Raw genomic sequence first — 14,565 nt, 5'->3', positions numbered from 1 at the left:
GTTTTCAACTTTAATAAAAACAGATGGACAAGGAAAAAAAATTGAACATGATATTTCCAAAACAAGATAATTCTAATAATTCATCATTAACTCTACATTTATGTCAGGAACATTGAAAACTACAGCCTAAAAATAAGTACAAGAACTTAAATCTTATTTTTAATTTTTTTTTTTTTAATTTATTTCAGATTCATAAATTAACAGTGGTTTCCATTTTAACATGTAATTTATTCTTTACTGAACAAGATAAAATGGTACATTACCAGCTCTGGAAGGACTTCAAGTAAAGCTCAAGTTCATACTACTAATGAATGTAAGGTTTTGACTGGTACAAGGATTCTCTTCACATTCTATGAAAACGGATGTGTGTTTTTCCCCATTTGCCAAATATAATACCTCTATTCTGTAAAATACCTCTGTTCCTTTTGTCTGTATCCCCAAGTCCTTGAAAAAGATTCTTAGCAGCAACAAAACAGGACAGACCTGTTCCTTAGTTTTTTTTTTTTTTTCTTCTTGAACACAAGCACAGCAGCAAATGAACTCCCATGAATTCACAGAACAGAAAAAAACCTCACAAAATCTCAACAGTGCTGCTTGGCCAGAGACTGTTTTACGTACGTTTACTAGTTTCTATGTTTTCAGTTCTCTACAGAAATTAAAGATAATGTACCAATCTACAAACATTTCAAACACTTACACAAGGATTCAGTAAACAATTAACATTAATAAATATAATTTGCTCCTTCAAAAAAATTAATTTTTGAAGAAAATATAATTTATTTGGCTTGCACACAATTTTAGTGCAGTTTAAGATGGTCAGGTGGAACAACATAATACTTGAAAACAGTTCATTTTTAGTACCTGCCCTTTTCTAGATGATTTACCTAGTAAACAAATACAAAACATCATGGCTTTGTATGAAAATGTTTAAACAATCTATTTAAGAGCAGGGTTCCATATGAAAACACATAGTTGCTTGTACTAGCAATCTAAAACAAAACTGAAGTTGAATGTTGTCTGTGCTGCTGTCCTGTGAATCCAGATGCTTTAGCCAAGGACATTTCTTTTAAATGAATGACGGGCCTGTATTGCAATTTGCCAGTGCTTAATAACGCTCATGATTCTTGTTGGGTCCTCTTCTGTGAGGCTTTTCCCTGAGTCATGTATTTATTGGAAAGGCTGCCTAAGATTGGGAGGAAGAAAGCATCACACTTTAAAGGTATTGGGTTTTTTTTTTCTTTCTTTCTTTTTTAACAAAAGACAAGGCATAAACCAACTGAAGCTATCAGAAAGGGGAAAATTACTGTTAAGTCAAACTGTAATGAAAGGACACACAGATCAAGTTTAGATAATTACCTGCTGAAGGAAAGTAAGAAATATTAAAATACAAAATTGAAAATGAGCATTTTTTTCAAATAAACACCTAATAACAGATCACTTTGTGTTAAAAATCCCCAAACACAGATTTAAAAAAGCCTTGCAGTGAAGACAAAAACCACTGTGTTTTCCCAACAAAACTGATGATTTGAGATAGCTAATTGCAGTCTTTACAATTTTGGAAAACTAATTAGGTCCCCCTTCACCTGTCTTAGAAGATATTTGTGTATTATACACCCAAGCTGCTAAAAGGTTTGAAGAGTTGTACTAGAAAATCAAAATAATTGAAAAAAAACCCAGTTGTTTTTAACATCTTCATTGTACCTGTTAATAAGTGTGTGAAATTACTGTAAGCAAGCTACATTTGCAATCACGCATCTGAAGCAAAACATCTCTGATCCAGAAAGAATACATAAAGGCCTTTATAATATAATCTCACTACTACTTTTAAATGTAATTCTAACTTGTTTGCATTTTGGCAGCTCAGACCAAGGATGTGGTTTGATTGTCTCTCCTAAGTTATTTCATCATGTATAATTCTAGACAATTACTCTGAGGAAGATGCCCAAAAAAGCACTCCACATTTTGTCCCTGAACAATCAAAGAACCCCATCTGTGCCAAAACAGGAGAGAGGTATTGATAAAAACCCACCATTATCCTTCACAATGAAATAAGTGCACAGAATTTTTACGGCAAAGTTTTGCTTCCAAAAGAAAACTCAAAAATTGTCAAAAATGTTTCCAGCTTAAAAAAAAAAAAAAGAACTGTGTTTTCAATCTATCCAGACTGCCACTGTGTTCAGCAAATTAAGCAGAGTTCCCATAGAGAGTGATGGAGAATCATGTAATTATAGAATAGTTAGAGTTGGAAGGGGCCTCTAAAGGTCATCTAGTCCAACTGCCCCACCGTGAGCAGGGACATCTTTAACTAGCTCAGGTTGCTCAGAGCCACACACAACCTGACTTTGAATGTTCCCTGGGATGGAGCATCTACCGCCTCTCTGGGCAATCTCTGCCAATGTTTTACCACCCTCATTGTGAAGAATTTCTTTCATTAATCCGATCTTAAAGTTGACTCCCAGTTTTAAAGCATCACCCCATGTCCTACTGCAATAGTCCCTGCTAAAAAGTTTGTCCCCACCTTTCTTACAAGCCCCTTTCTAAAACTGAAAGGCCAAAATAAAGTTTTCCTGGAGCCTTCTTTTCTCCATGTTGAACAACTCCAACCTACTCAGCCTGTCCACAGGGAAGATGCTCCATCCCTCTAATCATTATTGTGTCCCTCTTCTGGGCTTGCTTCAACAGGTCGATGTGCTGGGGTGCTTCCTGTGCTGGGGACCCCAGGGCTGGATGCAGTCAGTGCTCCAGGTGGGTCTCACCAGAGTGGAGCACTGCCCTCAACCTGCTGGCCACACTGCTTTTACACAGAGTTTCTAAATTGAAATGAAGAGATACAAACCTGACTGGGGACTCAAAAACACTTTTCCTTTTTGTTTCTTTTTTTCTTCATGTATAAGCACTCCCTATAAAAAACATACACACATCAACAAAATTGAAATATGTCATTCCACAATATAAAAGGTTTTTCCTGAAAGTTATCATTAATTACTTTATATGGACTTAAAAACATATAAAAAATAAAAGATCAAACAAAAGGGACTCTTGGTGTTTACCTGATTTAATCTACCAGCATGTTTGACAGCACTGGGCAAAGAAGGGGATCCACACAACACTTCTGGTTTTAAGCCACCTGAAAAGGTCGTAACAATGAGTTGAAAATTTGAAACTAGTTTCCATGTCAAATATCATATGAGAAACATATCAAAATATTTGCAATCTAGAATCACAGAAAGTAGAAGGTAAGACACTGTAAATTTCCTCAATTTTAACATGGAAAACTTACATAGGTGACATGCATCTAAGTTAGAAACCCACCCAGAACCAGGGAACTTAGAATGAATGAAGATATGGCGATAAATGAATTGTCCGTAGTCTCACAATACGTAGCAGATCAAAGAGCAAAGTCTGACCTCTCGGGTTCATTTGTTCACAGTACTTTATTCAACTAGAGAGAACACTTCAGACACTAAGCAAGCAATAAAAGACAAAGCCCAGCCTACAGCAATTCCTTTCAAATTCAAATAAAGAAGTTCCCAAAATTCAGGTAACAGACAAAAATGTCTACTCCAGAATTTATTATTTTAGACATATATACCATACAGCCTAAGCACAGTTCCCCTATGATCGATGCTAAATACTATTAACTACAAGTCAGGCATATTCCCCTCTACCTTAGCAAGCTCAGTATCATGGCAAACAGAATGGTAGAAAGAAAAGTTGAACGAGACAAGGTCAATGATAAACAAACTCAAAAGTTAAATTTAGACTTGACATACACCTTCAAAAGGTCAGAGGCTGAATGAAGCATGGCTTCAATTTTTAAACATCTTTTCTGTCCATCCAGTACTAGCAGTGGTCTATCAAACTAAGAATACTTCTAAATACCTTCACAGTTCTGATTATATTCGCACCACTTTTCTCCCTTTTCCAGTATATTAATAAAATCTAATGTCTTCTTTCACTAAATACATCTGATTATGAAGGGTCTCCTAACCTAAGCCAGACAGAATATTTTTGCTAGTAGAGAAAAGCTGGTTTGAAAAATATTCATCCACAAGATTCCTATCTGTTCCTTTAAGAAGTCAAGTCATGAGTAATCTGTTAATTCCAGCCTGAATTTAAACGCACTTAGGTTTACCTACAGGGAAACGGTGACACAGTGTTCCTTTGGAACCTAACCACAAGTACCATCTGCTGTCTTAAGTCTCAGTTTTATCTTAGAAAGATATTCCTTTACAACACAGGTGATCCAACTTATTTGAAGGATGACTTAGATACTGCTAAGCAGAAGTATTTAATTTTTTTCATTCAGGTCTGTCAGTAAGGATCTGTAAGACAGACTGCTGTATCCCTCCAACAGCTGAACTGGAAGAAATATTCTTTATTTCATTCACAGTGTTCTATCTGAGCAATCTGTGTACTTTCATACTGACTTCAGGTTCGTATGGAATAATTCTGATTTAGGTGATGTGAAGAGCTCTATAATGCTAGCTTTTGTTGCAATTATGATGTACTGGAAGAGAAGCTGTAATCTGACGTGTTAGCAAGCTCATATATTGTGACGACACTGGAAGCAATTTCAACATACCTGATACTCATACCCTTTTCCTTACAAATATCTTATCTGCTAAGGGAAACCATGCCAGATCCCTTGGGATACAGCAAATTTCTGAATGGAAGGTGAGGACGAGGGGAAAAGAGGTAAATGTGACTACATTAAAAAAAAAAAAAGCATTTACATGATGTCTTTCAAGGTAAAAACCTTATCCATTAGTTAACCCTCAAAAAATTACCAAAAACCCGTAAGTGCTGTTTAAACTACTTGGCCTGATCTGCTTCATACCTGTAACTCCTTTATAGTGTGGGCATTCCTTTTTAATATGACCTTCTCTTCCACAGATAAAACAACGTTTTTCTCTTAAGTCTCTGTCTTCCAGGCGCTTCCACTTCTCTGCTGATTGCCTGGGAGTCTTCTCTCTTCCACTTTCCACTACTACCCTTGCTAGTTTCCTCTTCTGAGGTGTACATACATGCAACTTCCCCTCCTTGATGGAGCTCTCCTTTTCTGTTGATTTACCCTGTATTTCTTTGTCTTCTTTGCTTTTCTCCTTGACTTCAGCATATCTCTGTGTACCTTCATAATCACGACGCCGTCTTAGTCTGCAGAAGTAGAGAAATGCTGCAGAGTTCATAGGCCTTATGTTCATACACAGAGTCAAAAAAAACCAGAATGAAAAACTATGTGCTGTCCACAGACAATCGTAGTTCTTCAGTGGGTTAAATAAACTGAATTGATGTACCTTTCCCTTTGGTGCTCTTATCAAACAGTGATTTAACATGTATTTAATAACTTAACTTTACAATTAGATGACAATGCAGTCCTAAATTCTAATAATTATAACTCAAAAAGTATAAACACAACTGCAATTCTGGGTGCTCAAGTTGCAGACAGTGGAAGAAAAGAAACACCAAGCAAAATGTCAGCAAAGTGTAAAAAAACAGGGCTATTGTTCTATTTTTTCCTATTTGTACAATTTGATCAGAACTCAGTTCCTTCCTTCTGAAACTGTGCATATTCACTCTAAAAGTCTCTCCTATTGGGAGAAGCTTCTATCACTCTATGTAACTTAAAGATCTAGCAGTAGGGAAACAGCTACCACTGCCAGACTTGTTCCATATAACATCTTTATACATGACCTAGAGACGGAAACATCAGTGAAACCTCCAAGTCTGAAAATGATACTAGGCTCCTTCAGTCATGAGATGCAGTGCTAATTGCAAGCAACTTGAAAATACTCCACAAAACTGAATGAATAGGTAGAAGAACGGCATGAACTTCAAGGTGAGCTTCCTTAAAAAAAGCGAAAAGGAAGACCTGGGGCTATTTAGTTTCACCTCTGCCTGGTAAGATCCCAGAGCAGATCCTCCTGGAACCTATTGCTAAGGCACGTGGAAAACAGAGAGGCAAATGTGACAGCCAACACACCTTCACTAAGGCAAATCACACCTGACAAATTTGGTAGTTTTCTATACAAGGGCTACAGAGTTGGTGGGTAAGGGTGAGTTGAGGCTAAGAGTGACTGATATCATCTACCTAGACTTGTGTAAAGTATTTAGCACTGTCCCACACAACATCCTTGTCTCTAAAATGGAAAGACAGGGACTTGATAGATGGACCATTCATTGGATAAGGAACTGGCTGGGTAGCTGCACTCCAAGCGCTGTGGTCAGCGGCCTGGTGTTCATGTGAAGACAGCTATGGGTGGTGTTCCTAAAGGTCTGTATTTGGACCGATATTATTTAACATTTTTATTAGGGACATATCAAGTTAACGGATGACTAAAATGAGATTGCCTTCAAATAGATACAAGAAAGTATTACTTTACACTTCACTCAGAACTCTTATGCAACCGGTTGCCACAGAAGACTGTTAAGGAAATCAGGACAATCAGGTTCAGGAAAAAAAACCAAACCAACAACTAAAAGGACAAAATCATAAAAAAATCCAATCCACAAATGAGCATTACCAGACCAGGGTATGTGTGCGCTCTAACATCTCTCATACAGCAACTGCAGATGCTGAGGGAATAAGAAGAGACTGCAGAAAATAGACAACCAGTTTGACCTCCATAGACAGCACCCCTATTGCAGTGAATAGACAGGGACTCAGTGTATCAGTGGTTTTACCCTCTAAGGCATTTCCCTTCTTAGATGAATAATCCATTTACTTTCCCTGTCTGTGCAAAGAACTGGTGTTTCACTTTAGAATGCAAGATTAAAACTCCACGTGAGACAGTAGTTTAGACATTTCACACCAACTTCAGCACTCTTTAGTTTCAAACTATCATCAGCTACTGTACTTGCATTTGCTGCAAGTTGAGTAAAAGTCCAAATAATAAGTCTCAACAATTTAAGTTCACAATTCTCTAATGTATAGCAGAACAGCTACTTCATTCAACCCAATGTATTTTTTTTACTTAGTTATATAAAAGCACAGTTGATTTTTAGTTACAGCTTTTAACATAGATAGACTTTAAACAATGGTTAGATTTTGCCATCCATGTCACAAGTGAGCATAAAGGCTTTCAAGATTTCATTCTCTTTAAGTTTTATTTGCCCGTTTTCACTATTTTATAGACATAAAGACTTTAAAAAAGTTTGTCTAAACTAGAAAACAAAATGGAAGAATCAGTTTCAAGTTTAGATATTTCATAACAGGAAGAGCAACAAAAGCCACATAGCCAATTCATTTGCTGCAAGAAGAAAATTGTTCAATATTTGACATGTGGTTGCTCAGGGTCAGGAAACATTCTCTTGGATGTAAAACGGAACACTGTTCTCATATATGTGTGCTTACAAAAAGTAATACATTCTTGTTTTGCTTTTTGACATTAATTACAGGATTCTGTGAGCATGATAAAATTATGTCTTGCTGGGAGCAGCACAGTTCTGGCAGGAGAAGCTATTGAATAAAAGAAGTACAAAATGCACCCATGAATGCTTTTCACAAAACACAGTTATTAAGCTCTGTTTTCCTCTTTGACTTTCCTATATAATGAAGTGCAGAGTTAGCATTGCTACCTTAAGCTAAATAGTTTTGCAGCAATATCATCCACCGCTGCCAAAATTGTTACTGATATATCTTAATTTCAGCAGTGAAGGAAATAATCTGCAGTATGTACAAGTTTTGCTTTAGCATTACTATTCTAATCTTTCTTAAACAAACCTAAGGAAAAAAAGCTATACACGGACGCCAATACTATACTCACTTTCGTCTCATGGGACAATCTTTCATGAAATGGCCAATTTTACCACAAGTTCTGCAGCATCTATCATTTGGTGCCAATTCTCCTTCTGTTAGTACCTCAGGATCAAAAAAGTACTCCTGTGCAAGAAATCATGCATTTAAAATGAAAATCCATACACTTGGGAATAAGGACAGATATGTAAACTGTTAAAATAACAGTAAGAGTTATAGAAAAGAATAAACTTGGTGTCTGCAGATGAACCCTGAAAGACCCGATAAGTTAACTGGCCACTGACCTTTTTAAAAAAAATAGTGGTTTTAAAAAAATGGTGGTTTTGATCTAGAATAAAATATGTAAGTCTGTACAATGAAACTGTGACTTGACTAGCATTCTCCTTACCAACATATTTTATGTGCAAATAACATTGAAACAGTACTCAGCAATAAATCCCGTAAATATTTGTAGAGTACTGTGGAAATTTAAGAGAAATAGCTTAAAGTAACCGTATTCCTGCTAACAGTAAGTTAACACACCAAAGAGCACACATATACTCCTCTTAGAAGGAACTTACCATTTTTGATGGGTATTCTTTAGGAAATGTTTTTATAGGGGTACCAAACACCCTTCTGCCATTGATAAAAGCCTTCATTATAAAATTTGTCACTGGAGAAGAAAAACAAACTGAAATAATCATCTAAATATCAAATCAGAAATTAAAAAGACATCCAAGACAAGATCTTCACTTTGTAACTGAAATCGTTAACAGAAGACTTACTTTTTCTTGACAATCCAGCTCCAAGATTGTGGTTCAAATCAAAGGGATCTGTAGAAAAAACATTACTCAAGTCCAGAGCAAGATCACTAACATATACATACATATGAACAACCCAAGGCAACTATTCCAGATGCAGAATTAAGACAGTGAAATTGATCTGTTCACAAATCTACTGGGAATAAATTAGGTCCATGGACAAAGGATCCCAGCTGTCCAGCTATGAACCAACTGAATTACTGTAAAAGAGTAAGCTGGACAAGCAAGCAAGAGAATAGAAATTCTTTCCATGAAAGTGAAATGGGCCAGAAAATGGTTTACAGAACACTTCTAAAATGTGTCACTGCATTTTCTTGTCAAAGACCACAGTAATACTTAACAGTGTAATCATACACAGGATGAGTTACATAATTATGGGCTCAGCTAAACTTAGTATTTGAGAAAACCTCAAATGCATTATAATTAATTGCTTTACCAAAGCATTTCCTTAAATCTATTTTTCTGTCAGCTACTGTCATATAATGGCCAGTCTTCGCGAGCGAAGATCCGGGGAAGGTCTTTACACCTTCCAGCCTGCGCATTGGATTTTTTAGGTGAGACACAGTGTGCGCGGAACTGAGCCCACCCTTTAATCCTAAGGTTCATCTGCCGGGGCCAAGCGAGCTTGGACGGTGGCAGCGAGGTCCTCAGGACGTAGATGGGTTGCCTTTAAGGGCTAACGAGCCCCACCTGCCCGGGAGTGGCCCTGACCGGGAATCGAACCCGGGCCTCGGCGGTGACAGCGCCGCACCCTTAACCACTAGACCACCAGGGGCTCCACTGTCATAATGAAAAGTATAAAGTCTGCTATGCAACTTCTTTTCAGCAGCAAAAAAACCCTTAAGCACTACCAGAACTGAATCACAGTTTTGTGATGATTTCAAAACAGGAGCAAATAACTTATAATCTAGTAACAGCAAAATAAATAAGCCTTGTGAGAAAATCAAAATATTCAAGTAGGCATTAAAGAAATTCCATGTATTCACATACTTCATATGCTTTTACCTTCAATTACAATATATTTCGAGGTCCACTGCTTCTTGAAAGTTGTGAGCAGATTTTTTCTCCTAATGCAGATGACATGCTCTTTAAAATCAAACTCTTCCGTGTAGAATCGGAGAAGTCCCAGCCACAGCTGCCCAACAGATTCAGTGTTTTTGCCATAGTCTGGCCAAACAGTTGACTGAAAATGACAGAAATATTTCTATGTCCAGCATTTACATTAAGCAGAACAATTTTCATAATTTCCCAACTCAAACAATAGAAGTCTTATTTTATAAAGAAACACAACTGAGTTATACCAGAATATTTCCTTTCATAATTGGTATTAATAATCCAATATTGATTTAAAATGGTACATTTTTTATCTATTAAAAACACAAGTGGACAATTAACAAAACTTCTAGCATTAGGTTTTGCCTGTATAAAAAAGAATCTATTAATTCACTTTATGTATCTATACTATAAAACAAAATTATTCAACAAGATTAATCAGCTATGACCATATATACAGGGCGTATTTGTAAGAGTTATCTCCACTCGGTGAGACATAAAGAGCAACTAATCATCATAAACACCTTAAAATAACTTTTTGATCTATCTTTTCAGATTTCAGAGATTAATTTTTCACAGATGAATTACAACCAACCATATTCTAAAAGCTTTACAGCACAGAACTGGGATTTCAAAGCAGCAGTTCCTCTACTTCCATTCCTATATTCGTTGGTTTTTTTCAGTTGTGATAGATAGAGTTTCTTCTTTGTAGCTGGTAAAGTGCTGCAATTCGCATTTAGTATGTGAATAATATTGACAACACGCTGATGTTTTAGTTGTTGCCAAGTAGTGCTTACCCTGAGTCAAGAACTTTCCAGTTTCCCATGCTCTGCCAGCCAGCAGGTGCACAAGAAGCTGGGAGGGAGCATAGTCAGGACAGCTGATCCAAACTGGCCAAAGGGACATTCCATACCACAGAACATCATGCTCAGTATATAAACTGGGAGGAACTGGTCAGGAAAGCCCCATGGTTGCTGGGGGATGGGCTGGGCATTGGTCAGCAGGTGCTGAAAATTGTGCTGTGCGTCTCTTGTTTCTCTTGGGTTTATTCCTCTGTTTTCTAATTATTATTATTATCAGTAGTAGTAGTATTGTAAGTATTGAGTTTTATTATTTTATATTGTTTAAATTAACAAACTGTTCTTATTTCAATCCACAGGTTTTTTTTCTTTTGAGTCTCCTTCCTGTCAGGAGAGGGTGGGGTGAACGAGGGATTGACTGTGTGGTACTTAGCTGTTAGCCGGGGTTAAACCACAATATTCAGTCACTATGTTTGGGAACAATGTCTTTAAAAGGAATTTCTTTTCATTTGCCAAGCTACAGGTGACAGCATTTCCAATCAGCTTGATTTACTCACCAACTCGTCTATCTTATCAAAGAAATATATGTTCCAGCCATCAACTAAAATTTCAGGCTTTTTCGGTTCTTTGTAGATCTGAAAGTATAACATTAAAACTTGTTAGAAGAGCCTCTCATATTCAGCACTGACATTCTTCTGGTCAATACTGTGCATGGATACGCATTTCTTTCCAGTATACTGTACCTCTTGAAGAACAGGGATGACAGGTGGATTTCTCTGTTGAAGAAAATAAAGCACCATAAGAGTATATGCATAAGATGACAGGCTACCTCGAGATGCATCTCCAATGTCACACATCTAGAAAAAGAAACGTGATTTGTATCTTTCATGGTTATCACCCCCTGCTGCAGGCACTACTGCCTTTAAATGTCTGAAATATACTTACCTTTGTGAAGACCTTCATTGTGTAACACAGATATTTTACTCTAGGATCAATAGCTGCATATGATGACAGGAGTCTTGTGTTATGCAAGGCCTACAAAAATAAGAAAGTCATATAGAAAACACCGGAGTTCTGAAGACATTAAGGAAGTAAGCTGAAAACACAAAAAACAAAAACTCTAAGTTGTGTCCTCAGGAAATGCAGATGTGAAGCCCTGCAGAGTAGGAACATTGATTAAGAAAGGAAGTATTCCACCATGAGGGTATCACCTGCTCTGTTAAAAAGGCAATCAACTTCTTTAATCTCTGTGGAAGTCGTACAAAGCAGCACTCACAGAACAGTATTTCAAAACAAGAAGTATTAATCTACTACTGCAGTTTAATATTTGGTAGAAGGTAATTTCCTGAACCAAGAGTCAGTCCAGAAATGTGAGAGCTACCAATGGACCCATATGGATGTATAACTGCAAGAAAAGTTTCAGACTTACTTAGTGTTTGAGGTGTATTTCTCAAGACTGCCCTTGAAATCATACAAAACCTTGAGAAAGTTTAAGAATTTCCTTTGTTTCAAGGAACTGGTTTTCAAAATTTAGAGATACTGAAATAAACAAAACCTGGTTTTAAAGTATTTGGCCAAAAATATGTTTTAGTTCAGGCAAGCTGGGTTCAAAATCACTATTTCAGCTCTCAAGGCTAGGCAAAAGCCATGATGGGAAGTGGAGTATAAAAAGACTGAGGTTACATTATTTTCTCTCATTTACAGAAAGACTTAAGACACTTAAACCACTATTTCTTACTCTTAGTGAAGAACTAACAGATTTTTCTTAGAAAAGAGGTAACTCTAAAGTTGCAATTGTACAGCTGATTCCACTAATAGTCAAGTAAAAAAAAAAAAAGTTTTTTTAAAATATAAATCCACAACAGCTAATTGGAAACAGTCAATCAATCACTTCAATCTCAAGAAGGGGAGGGGGGGGTGTCGTGAGGGGATCCCGGGGGCACTGAGGGCATGGGGGATCACCGGGGAAGATGTGGAATGGCATCGAGCTCCTGGTCAGTGATGACACAGGGAATGTGCTGCTCCCTGTGGGTTTGCGACAGGAATGTGGCACTGCATTGTACCGGGTGGATACACAGCAGCAAATCACATCTTCAGAAAAGGTCTCTGTTAACCCACAGCTCCAAGGGTGCAGCTGAAGGGATGGCAACATTGTGGTTGTTGCTGACAGATCAGTGGCACTGTTACACAGCACCAGGCTGTCTCTTCTGCTCCACATTCAGTTTGATACTAATCTGGATGTAGTTAGTATGTGTCAAGAAAAACAATTCCTTGTGGTTGGTGAGAGAAGTGGCAATTTCCATCTTATTCACATTCCATCCAAACAAACCTTGCTAACACAGTTTTTTGTTGAAAATTCTTCAAGTGAAAAGGTGTACTTAAACTTCTTTATTGTAAAAGATAATGCAGATGCAGATGTTTATCACATGTTCATTCTCACAGGCAATGGAAGTTTCTGTACTACGCGTCTCCCACTTGCTAAAACGCAGGAAGCAATTGAGAAGATGGACATGACTACAGAAAAAAAATTATAAGGACAGATAAAGTCAACTTCATTTCCACCGAGGAGCATTACAGTCTGGGGTGTCAGGATTCTGTGATTAGTAACACAGTGAACAAGATCCATTTGATAACGGGGGGTAAAGGAGATCACATGCTCTCCAAATGGGACGTGGACACTACCAATGCCCTGGGGTCTCTTCAAAATTTTGCTGATTCAAGTCTGATTGAAGGTGCTGCAAAACTTCAAGTCCTTGACAATATGCTGTTTTAGATACGGAGAACACCTTAAGCCTGTCGGATATTTATTCTCTTACTCTAATTTGGGATTGGCCTTCAACACATATTGAAGAATTTTTTTTAACTACAGAATCGTATTCTTCTCAAGTCATGTGGGAAGGGCTTGCCACCTTAAACTGATTGTCATGACAATACCAGACAACAAAACAGATCTGCAGTTTTTTGCTATAAAACATAAAATAAGAAAAAGAGATAACCTTACCAGAGTATTATATAAACTGATGTCTACTTCAAGACCACTTCTGACATGGAAAAATTTGACAATGGGGACTTTAGCAGTGGTTATAGGCAAGACATTTCTTAAACCTAGGATGAAATGTTTTATTACTGAATGACTACAATATGGTCCTCATATTATCAAATAACTTCTAACTGTAGCAAAAATGCTACAAAATAAAATCTTAGTTGACACCAAACTTATGTTGGTTGGTTACGTTTTAATAGTGATTTTAGACATGTGTCAAACATGATCTATCTGCTAAATATATTTTATACAAATATACATTTAGCCCCCTCAAAAAACCAAGATCAGTCTAAATAAGAGAGAATAGAATTCCTTTATAGAGAAATAGGCTAAAGAGAATTGACATTTCACTCCAATTATATGCAATTAACTCGAGATCCATCAAAACAAGCACTAAAAAAATAATGATTTCTTGTAGAAAAAACAGAATTCCCATTGCAAACTCGTATCAGGATATTTTTGACTATCAACTTACTACTCACGGAACATGCAAATACAACATAACTACTAACTTGAATCCTCAAATCTTAAATTGTTTGTTCTTATGCATGTAGGTTAGAAATATACTATCTGTCCAGTTCAGATGTGGACCTATTACATTATAACCTCACAGACCTACATATGCAAACAACAATAAATCCAAATGTTCACAATATTTAATCGCACTCTTACTAACATTCTCTTTGCTCTAGTTATATCTTATGGATTTTCATCTACAGTGCCCCAGAACATTCTCGCTACATCAACTGAAGTCACATAAACTGAATCACTTATTTTAATTTTCCAGAAAGTTACCTGACTGTTTCTTGAGAACTTTTGCTAAATCTTCAATGATTCTGATGCAATCCAGTCCCTTAGACATGAGAAAAAAAAATTATATTTTAGCAAACCTTTTATTATGCGCCATTAAGCTTAAAGTTGTATAACTGAAGGTTTCCTGTTATACAGAAGTGTATATATTTGAATATCAGGAATTGTTTCAAAATAGCATGGGTAAAATAAACAGAAGATAATATATTAATGTAAGCTTTTAAAAAACTGGTATTAGGCATGAAGGGAGAGTGTTGTGCCCTTCCACTGTTTCCCATTCCTAGTTGTTTATGCTACAAAGCA

The 14,565-nt window shown here is 36.8% G+C and overlaps 1 protein-coding gene across 2 annotated transcripts in view; it reads right to left on the bottom strand.

The window, feature by feature from the left end:
- Window positions 1-435: 435 nt before the first annotated feature.
- The window catches only part of TUT7 (terminal uridylyl transferase 7), a 34,337-nt gene continuing 20,207 nt past the window's right edge, over window positions 436-14,565 (bottom strand). For both annotated transcript variants that reach the window (XM_050329684.1, XM_050329685.1), the window contains 13 exons: window positions 14,248-14,305; window positions 13,411-13,514; window positions 11,355-11,444; window positions 11,153-11,266; window positions 10,967-11,044; window positions 9,562-9,739; window positions 8,521-8,568; window positions 8,317-8,408; window positions 7,767-7,882; window positions 4,841-5,157; window positions 3,051-3,127; window positions 2,837-2,900; window positions 436-1,183 (listed from right to left, as the gene is read on the bottom strand). In XM_050329684.1, coding sequence (XP_050185641.1) covers window positions 1,116-1,183; window positions 2,837-2,900; window positions 3,051-3,127; window positions 4,841-5,157; window positions 7,767-7,882; window positions 8,317-8,408; window positions 8,521-8,568; window positions 9,562-9,739; window positions 10,967-11,044; window positions 11,153-11,266; window positions 11,355-11,444; window positions 13,411-13,514; window positions 14,248-14,305 — 1,404 coding nt within the window. In that variant the 3' untranslated portion in view covers window positions 436-1,115. The remainder of the gene's footprint in view (window positions 1,184-2,836; window positions 2,901-3,050; window positions 3,128-4,840; window positions 5,158-7,766; window positions 7,883-8,316; window positions 8,409-8,520; window positions 8,569-9,561; window positions 9,740-10,966; window positions 11,045-11,152; window positions 11,267-11,354; window positions 11,445-13,410; window positions 13,515-14,247; window positions 14,306-14,565) is intronic.

The sequence above is a fragment of the Myiozetetes cayanensis genome, unplaced genomic scaffold, assembly GCF_022539395.1.
Source record: "Myiozetetes cayanensis isolate MyiCay16 unplaced genomic scaffold, myiCay2020 scf4, whole genome shotgun sequence".
Lineage (NCBI taxonomy): Eukaryota > Metazoa > Chordata > Aves > Passeriformes > Tyrannidae > Myiozetetes > Myiozetetes cayanensis.
The sequence above is the reverse complement of the archived record's forward strand: the minus strand, read 5'-3'. Positions and strand labels throughout refer to the sequence as shown.